General features: G+C 43.2%; 1 protein-coding gene across 3 annotated transcripts; it reads right to left on the bottom strand.

Moving 5' to 3' along the window:
• Positions 1 to 281: 281 nt before the first annotated feature.
• On the bottom strand, positions 282 to 9,230 carry LOC138938261 (netrin receptor UNC5C). 3 transcript variants are annotated; one of them, XM_070305110.1, is made up of 13 exons: positions 8,547 to 9,230; positions 7,311 to 7,525; positions 6,735 to 6,948; positions 4,401 to 4,733; positions 3,723 to 3,890; positions 3,302 to 3,466; positions 2,961 to 2,996; positions 2,616 to 2,886; positions 2,357 to 2,505; positions 1,382 to 2,121; positions 857 to 1,248; positions 667 to 768; positions 282 to 582 (listed from the first exon to the last, which is right to left on the bottom strand). In XM_070305110.1, exons 1-13 carry the CDS (start codon positions 8,605 to 8,607, stop codon positions 411 to 413), a joined length of 3,018 nt encoding a protein of 1,005 aa, XP_070161211.1. In that variant the 5' UTR covers positions 8,608 to 9,230; the 3' UTR covers positions 282 to 410. The 3 variants fall into 3 exon arrangements, with proteins under 3 accessions (XP_070161211.1, XP_070161212.1, XP_070161213.1); XM_070305111.1 differs by lacking the exon at positions 2,961 to 2,996; XM_070305112.1 differs by lacking the exons at positions 2,357 to 2,505; positions 2,616 to 2,886; positions 2,961 to 2,996.
• Positions 9,231 to 9,609: the final 379 nt, after the last annotated feature.

The raw sequence follows: 9,609 nt of genomic DNA, 5'->3' as shown, positions 1-9,609 counted from the left end.
TATATAATAATATTACAAAGAGCTTTCTTTGTAAAATATATATGTTTTCGTCGACAGAAACGTTATCAATAAAATTTGATTTATTCAACTAAAATTTTTTAACAATATATTTCCATTTTTTTATTTAATAAAAATAAAGACTTAATAATTACGATGAAATAATGACGATTCTTTTAATTTACGGGTAAAGAGGATCATACAATGAGGATGTGAAAAAATATTGCATGACATATAAGTATTTGTTGTAAAGGACTTTTATGTACAAATATGACCAATATTTATACAACATAATTCTACGTCCATTTTGTTAATATATCATATAATGACTATTCTATTTACAAAACTTTTGTCTCTCGCGTTATAAATTTGGATATCGTTTATTTGTGGCAGTGTAAGTTTTTTATAATCTCTTAGATCCATGGCCCCAGACGACTCTCTAGTACGTTAGCCGCGTCAACGCGTCCCATCAGTCTTAAATGGTTTAATAAATCTGCTAGAGCCGTAGCTTCGCGATGTCTGGCTTCCCATAAGTCCAAAATATGTTCCGTTGGACTCGCCTTCGTCGCAAAATAGTCGACATATCTGTTAAAATGTTACGCCGGTGTAAATTTATCTCGCAAATCCGCAAAAGAAAGATAGATTGCAAAAGATTATTTTAAAACTCACCGATCTACTTGTAGTCTCTGAGCCAGCATCCGCCAATCATTTCCGCGTACGCTTGGCGGATCTAGACATTGGCATAGTTGCTTTCTAAGCGTCTTGGAAAATCTACAGCGAATCGAAATAAAATTTCATTGGTTTCGTTATATCTATCAATTTTGATCTCTTTTAAATTAAAAATAAATGTAATAAATACCTAAAGGGTCTCGGTACAACGGATTCCGTGGATCTTGCGGAATTTTTCGTTCGTAAGACAACCGAGGATTCCGTCTTATTGGCATTCCTCTTTCCACTCATGTTATTCCTTTTTACAAAATCAAGATCGATCCTAAGCAGCAAGCATTGATCTTCAAAACCACGTTGACAAGCACGAAGCTCGAAGCCGAGTCTGAGCTCGCCGACAATTTTTTCTATTCTAAAAGAAAGCCGGATACTGATCCTCGAGGATGCCCAAATACGCCGGTAAGGTACTTCCAATCGTTCGGCAAAACCGCTCTCTCTGTCTTCGAGATCGATACGAAGCGAAGTGCCACTTGCACGAAATCCGAGGGTACCATGATCGATGTGAGTGCTACCTAAACGACATTCCTGCGAAAAGAACACAACTCGACATGACAAACGCGAAAGAAGATTCCCTATACGAACTATAACTGCAATCTCTATATACACATACCATATTTATGATAGACATGCAAATTTTAAATACATATTTCGAACTCACCTGTTCGCTTACGAGCTTGAATGACGCTTTAGTGTCTTCGAATACGCGGCATCTGACGTGATCGCGTTCGCGAGACAGGAAAACCGCTACGCAGAGCCGCTTCACTGCCAATCCAGGCGCGACTACTGAATTTTCTCCAGCGACTGCGTAAACACTGGGTGTTTCCGTAACAAGGAACACACCGGCATGATCGAGTTGCGCGAATGGTTGGCCAGGCATATTCGTTGGATCACCGCCGAGCATCAGTATCTTGCGCCACGTTGTCACAGAAGTCGAAGCGCTCGAACTCATCGATGAGCTCGTCGAGTTGTTTGAGCGAGTCTCTAGATCGATCTCTGCGGACCACAGACTCAGCTCCCAGTTTCCGGTTCTCAATTCGGCGCAATGCTCGAACTGAAGGATCACAGGCTTCACGAGATCGATACCTGCGGGTCCACATGCCACCACAGCGGATAACAAGGTGAGTCCAGGTGGAAGATTCGGTCTGAAGCAATTTTCTCCCAGAACAGCGAGATGTAAACTATGTCGACGACCGCGTGGGATCGCACCTTCCGGCACAGACATCGAAACGCCGACTTCGGGTACGACCAGGAGAGCACCTTGCTCATCGATTATGGCTTTCACGATAAAGCCACTACCGTCATCCGACGCGGATCGCTCGTTCTCGTCTGGCCTTTCATCGTCGTCCTGTTCGTCATCGTCTTCGTTCGTGCTTTCTGGATTCGCTTGATATGTCGAGCCTGAGATCATATAAATATAATTTGCCATAGATGAAGAAAGTATTCATCTGTGCACGCGGAAAGGAGAAGTGTATTTAAATTTATTGGACATTTTGATGACGTATTAATTTTTCAACTTTGATTGAGTAAGAGATCCGAGTTATTTGTTTGCAGAATTATTTTGCAAAAGAATAGATTTATCGAAACTGATTACATAACGAGTTCTTGTGTTCTCAAATTTATAAGAATTTCTTACGAGAAGATCGTCCCTCCTCGTTATCCGACATGCCGCGTCCTCGTTGAGAATTCTTGCAAGAAGACCTAGTTACGGAGGAACTCGGCGATGGTCTCGTTGTCGACGGTAATGACAATTGTGGAACATCATAATGATGCTCGGAACAAGATCTGCACATTGCGTCAGCGCGTCGTAAAATTATGTAGATGTAATCGGATTTATGTATCGTGTACCTTGTTATCTTGATCAGAAATATATATATATATATATATATATATACCTGGGTAATCTGACGGCGTTCGATTCATCGATTACATGTTCGAGACGTCTATCGCTAGCCAAGACGGAGCGTTCGTTCTTAGAAACGACTGATTTTGCGAGATCACCCGGACGACGGAAGTCTAATCTCGCAACACCATATAACGCTTCCATTCTTTCTTTTCGGCGCATTAGACGAACGAAGAAAATTGTCGTTACCGCCAAAATTATCGCGGCTAAGCTTAAAGTAATCCACAGTGCGAGAATGTTTCTGTAATCGACTGCTCTAGTCGCTAGAAGAAAAAAATATTTTTTCTCTTTGGGAAATGAAAGTCTTGTCAAAAATCATTCAATCGTGTTTTTTTACCTTCTTTGAATACTCTTGGACCATCTTGTCCGAGTGCTACGTATAACAAGGAAGGAAATATTTCAGTCTCTAATTTATATGATAAAAGTATAACACATAATTTCACATCAAGAAAGAGTTTACATCGAGTTTACGAGATTTAGAAGAATTAATCACTTTGGGACATCTTTGAAAATATCTCAATTTAAGCATTTTATCGATGAATCATCGCGCATGCAAAGTCATCAAGTTTTACGAATAGCAATCGAATGCGGGGCGATTAAAAGAACGCTTGTCCCAGATAAAGCATCGAACGCGGGTCACGAAGAACAATAAGAAACAGAAACTCGGCTGGAGCTCACCGTTACATCGATCCGTGGAGCAGGACTCGACGATGACGTCCTTGCCTTGACAGGGACGACCGCCGTTGCTCGCCGGGGGGTCGTTGCAGGATCTCCTTCTTACCCTCGAACAATCAGGACCGCATACGGACCACGAGGACCAAGTTGACCATCTGCCGTCAATCGCTGTATGCAACGGGGTGAAGTTGAAAATCTCGATTAAATTGCGATTATCTGATTTGCGAGCCAGCGAAAGAATAGATACATCTGTACCCGCGTATCTTGATCGGGCTACACATATTTACAGCGTTTAAACGTCTAGTTTCTATCTACATTTCAATATAGGGTGTGTTTGTTAATTCGTACTCTATAATAATTCACGCGACGTTGCTCTATATTATTTTGCGTGTGCCGCGTGAATGAGTCTTTGTAGTTTACCTACCCGGGCAGGAAGGATTGCATTCTACCCTTTGTGTGGCTGGCCCTGGGCACGTTTGACCGCCGTTGATTGGAACAGGATTTGTACATGTTCTTGTCCTCTTTTGTACGCCTCTACCGCAGCGAACGCTGCACTCTGACCACCCGGACCAGGACGACCACCCGCCGTTCACTGAGAATGGATCGGGTAGAAAGAAAAAAAAATATCGACGAAATTAAAACGGGAACAAATAACATCTTGTTATGCCCCGCGGCTTCAAACGACCAAGACGTGAATGATTTGCTTATCCAATGCAACGTCAATTAAAAATAAAAAAATCAAAGTTTAATCACCGTGAAATCTGCAAGCGCATCGATTTCGAATTTAGTTCGTGACAAAGAGCTATGAATCTGCGGTGTAGATATTGACTATACAATTCTTATCTTGAGAATACAATATAAAATGTAAATAAGAAGAAAGAAATTTTAGCAATGCGTAAAATAAGAAGATAAATATATATATATATATAACAATATAATAAATAGAGAATAAAGAAAAGATTAACTTTATATATAATATAAGCTGATAAAATCATAAATTCTCTTTAGTATCTCTATCTAGTATTACTTCTTAATCACCAAGCATTTTTAAATCGCATCCGTTTTGCGATTTACATAGATGAATAAAAGGAAGATTGCTCACCGTAAATGGTGAGCACCGCCGGTTCGCTGACTCTCCTCGCAGCGAGGTTCTCGGCGACGCACGAATAGTTCCCTTGATGCCTCAATTCGGCCTCTCCGAGGAGTAAATGTCCGTCGGCGGATTGCACGAAGCCGGACGCGGATACCTCGTTGGGATCCGCGTCGGAAGAGGCGGAAGCGACGCCGGCGGCCGTTGTTTCGAGAGGCGAACCGTTCCTCAACCAATATACCTTCGGCGTCGGTACACCCAAAGGTGGCGAACATCGTAATTCCGCGTTACGGCCGACTTCCACCGACAACGAGTACGGCGGCGACAGGAAGTGCTTCTTCAGATCTATACATCGGTCGCGATACCAGAGGCAGTTTTTTAATATTCGCTCGGGAAACGCGCTCGAGAGGACGTCGGGACGACGAACGAGAAATAAAGAAGGAAAGAGTGGTACTCAGCGATATTAGGGGGTCGCGTACAAACGCGAAAGGGCTTTTACGATTTTGCCATCGGAAAGGCGGAAAAAGATTTGCGGCGCGAGAACCACGGAATGCATAACGGCGGTCATTCGTTCAACGTGGGCTATCCGTCGCGGCATTATTTGCCACGCCACGTCCGCGCGCAAAAAGCGAGGCTTTCATATCGCTCTCGCTGAAGAGCATAAGCATCGGCCGAAGCTCGACGTTATAGTAGTGCTGCGATGCAACGGTTGCGATGCGCTTTAGAACGTGGAAGAATTCTATGCCACGGTATGTAGACCGGACTGATAAATGATACGTCCGGCATCACAAAGTCCACGTTATGGACCATCTACAGATGCATCAATTCAAATGCATTCGTGTTGCCTTTGTGGCTTTAAGATTTTCTCGCGTCATATGTCATAAGTCAAACACAATTTTAATACGTCACTTTAATTCACGCTTCTTTTCGAAAAATTTAAAAATTTTTTTTCCATTCACATAGACTCGCGTACGAATGACTCAACGCGAAAGTTATTTTTACTTCGCGATCATTTATGAGTAATAAACTTCTATTTCGAACTCTGGTATCCTCAAATAGCAATTACGATCGTTTAATGTCCACGCAATTCATTTTCTTCGTAATTGTCGTCGTCCGCGCAAATGTATTTTATATGAGCGCAAAATATTTAAACGTTAAACACGCGCGTGTAATTAATCGCCTGCGCTTCGTTTATTCGAAAGTAGAATAAGATTGTTGTGCAGAGAATCGTTCTACGGCAAATCGCGTACACATCGATTCGATCGACATCATGGATTCAATTTCGAAAGCGCGTCTGCTTTCTGTTTGAACGCAAATATCGATTTAATTTTGTATCCTGTTTGCCACGCTTATTTGCGCGGGATAGTGCGACTCGAAATGTCTAAATGAAAATTGCTCTTGCCCTACACCTTTTACGAGGCGCCCGCACCACACACTCCCAATGCAATCGCGTATCGTTATTGGAATTCAATACGCGAAATACCAAAATACACTTTTCATACAGCTTATCGCGATGTATATGCGACTTTATTTTAGCTTTGATAACCGACGAGTGTTCTGCATTAAATGACAGAGATTGTCCCTCGTTTCCTCTTTGAAAAAAAAGAAACGCAACGCTATTCCGAGGCTTACGCGCCTGTCGTTCGTTTTCAATAGAATATCGATTGGATTTTGTATTCGATTTGCGCGTCACAGGACACTTGATGAAAACCTAATCGCGCTCGCTCTGTTGCTTTAATTTGTTGCATCTTCCAGCTCATTGCAAAATGTGAAGATAAACTTTACATCGAGCGTCACGTACGCGCGAGCGTCAAAAACTTTAAACGAATTACAAAAATATCATATTAATAAAGTTACTAAATAACTAACACATTTAACGAAACGTAAATAATTTGCATGAGACGTTTCTGGAATTTCTCTTTACACGCAGGTGCAATTATATAGAAAAAGAATATCGACAAATATAATTATATATTACAATATCTCTACAAATATAATAATCTTATAATAATTTATTTTTACAATACGAATTAGCTCGCCTAAATTATGAGAACGTTCTTTGAAATAGTTATTATTATTGTCCGTTCAAGGGCTTCGTACTTCCCCTCATATTAGCGCGAGTGAAAGTGACGTAATCTCCTGAGTTAAAGCACGTCGTGTAACGCGGGAACGAGCGGCGCATGGTCATTACCGCAACGAGAAAAAGAAAATCCTTTCGTTGCGCCGGTGAAGAATAATTCAAAGGGAACCGAGGGAGAGGACAGGGAATAAATATAGGATAGCAGGGAGAGAGAGAGAGAGAGAGATAGACACACACACACACACAGTGGAGGACTCTCTACTTACAGGCGACCTCAACCGTAGCGGGTTGCCCTCGAATTTGACCTGGTCCCGACCATGCCACGCACTCGCACTTGAATCTCTCTTTCCCGAAGTACTCCTCGACCTCGTTCCTCGTCACGTTCAACTCGACCTCGACGACCCTCGTTCCAGTACGAGGGTCGACGAAATCCTGCTGCTGCGAACGCTCGGCCCGGTCGCCGTTGCAGCGAAAATACACCTGCGGAAAAAAAGAGCGTGGTGGAGCGTGCAGTTTCGCGTGCCATGAAAGAAACAGCTTGTCTTCGTTAAATTGCGGCTAAGTGGGTAATAAGAACGTGGAGAGAGGAGAGAGAGAGAGAGAGAGAGAGAGCTCGAAAACTCGAACCAAGAAGGAAATAAAGACAAAAGCATTCTGCGAAAAGTCCTAAGAAGCATTGTATGAGAATAATACTTTTATGAATAACGTGTAATATAAAAGAGTAAGTTGTAATACGAATAACGAGAAAATATGTACGTAATAAAGCAAGAAATCTTCATACAAAACGTAATGTAAAGAGGTAGGAATTATAATAGTAATTATGAACAAGCGCAATGCATTACCTGAAGAGCGTGCGCGGCGCGACAGTGCAACGTCGCCGGTTTCCCTTTGACGACAAACGTGTCGACGGGCTCCGCCAAGAAAATCGGCAGGAAACCGCCAGCGATGAGATCGGTATCGCTCGTTATAGTCGCGCTCTCGTAGTCACCGTAATCATAATCTTCGACAGGATAACTCTCCTCGTCATCCTCCTCTGCGTCATCCTCTTCCTTCGTACCTAGCGAGCAGCGCAGCATACGCTTATCCTCTTTTGCGCGAGCGGAAAAAAATCGATAATCCCAACGCGATTCATTCCGCTAATCCGATAGACCCGTTAGCGTAATCCCTCCCGACACCATTATCCATACGTTCCCAAATTTTTCATATCGAATCGATTGAATTAAATCGTCGCCGCGGGGCTCGCTCTTGGTCCATCGGGGAGAAAGGGGGAGGATTAAAGTCGCGTCACCACGATAAAGAGAAACGGCGATGCGTGGTGACGGTGTTATCGGATTACTAATGGTGCATTACCGGATCCGATAACGTGTCGAAGGTATATTTCCACTCGTCTTTTCCTGAAAGTCTATCGCTATCCGAAGACACAGCGTTCTCGCGACGCGATATATTTAGACGTCGAGCCGGATACGATGTAGAACGAGCTTAACGATACGTAGCGGATTTTACATCGCGCGTATCAACCCCACGCTCAACGCTTACATCTCGCGGACTTTACGCTTCGTGTTCGCCGTCCCGCTTCTAAGTCCCCGCAGGAACTTTATTACACCCCGAAACGACTGCGCCTCTCTTTTTTCACTCGTCGCAGTAAGCCAAGCACCGGCGGACGATGATTATACCCCCGCTGTCACGCTCATGAGAAAACATGTCACGATCCGTAACGAGGGGCTTTCGCGAAGAACGCGTGGCGTAAATTTACGCCGCGATTCGAACGACTATATGCACGTCGGCCGGAAGCGAGTCGAAATGAATTTTCAGTCGTCGCGGAAGCGCCCGGCGTTGCAATAATAATTATTGGTATTTAGATCGATTTTTCCTTGGTGCGCTCAACAATATAACATGATGCGTATAAAAATTTTTAACGAATGCGATATTACATTTCATTTCAAATAATCAACATGCGAGATGCAGTTGTATATTACGCAAATATTCAAGTTAATTAAAAAAAATCTTAACATTTTTAAGATAATTAAAAAAGACATTGTCAAACATAAATCTACTTATTTATTTACTTCGTTACTTACTTTCGAGCGTACTGGCAAGGCGAAGAAGCGTTAAAAGAAGAATACTGATCCTCAGCTCCATCGTTACCTCACATTTCACTCAAACCGACGCCGTTTTATTCGATGCCACTTAGACAAATTGGGCACAACAAATTTCATGCTCTACGCTGATACGTCTTACTAGCGTCTCGCTTCTTATCACTCTCATACGATTTTAACTTCATCACCTTAATAATTATTCTGTCAAATTTCATTTAATATCTCGTACGATTTTAATAAATATCCTCAATGCTCACAATCAGTCGCGCGTTATCACCGATGACTCGTGTATCAGGACAAATCGAATTTACCATTGATCGAGCAATGGAAGCAATCCCGATCGATTGTTGGTCGCACGCGAAATTCATATGGCAGATCCAACGATCGGGCGTCATATTTATAACTGTGCATTCAAATTTTTCAATTTGCAAAAAGAGATCCGTCTCTTGGAAAAATATCATCGATAATTAGTCGCGGCTCATCTCGAAGGCTATATGACGAATCTGAACGAGGGTGCCTCGCACTTGCATGGTTGCACTCGCGTTCGAGCGTGCGAAAGGGGGGACACGTGACCGGCCTAGAACCCCTCGTACACGACAGCGAGCGAAACGGGGGAAACGAGGAATTCGTTAAGGGAGGGTGGCTGCGCGATGCTCGCGGGTCGGCACGCGGTGGACGACTGAACTTGCCGACGTGCGCGCACCTCTATATATACATATATATACGTCTCACTTCGACACCAACGCTCTTCTTCATCCCCTTGTCGTCGGGGGTGTTGCTGCTGCTGCTGCTGCTGCTGCTGCTGCCAATGGTGGCGGTATTTGCGGCGGCGGCAACGACGACGACGATGACGGTGATAGTGGTGGTGGTGCTTGCGATGCCGGAGGCTGCGCTTTCTTCCGCGAATGTTCTCCTTTCGCGCTCAACGATGATCGACAGATCTCTCGATATATGCACACATATCCGTCTGAGTCTTATATCCGCTTTCATGAAAGGAAGTCGTTTAATTTTCTTAACATGTTTATTGGCATATTAAATTACGAGT

Source organism: Polyergus mexicanus, unplaced genomic scaffold (assembly GCF_030449975.1).
Source record: "Polyergus mexicanus isolate NDT 795.1 unplaced genomic scaffold, iyPolMexi1.0 SCAF_12, whole genome shotgun sequence".
In the NCBI taxonomy this organism is placed as follows: Eukaryota; Metazoa; Arthropoda; class Insecta; order Hymenoptera; family Formicidae; genus Polyergus; species Polyergus mexicanus.
This window is presented reverse-complemented; position numbering and strand designations above follow the sequence as displayed.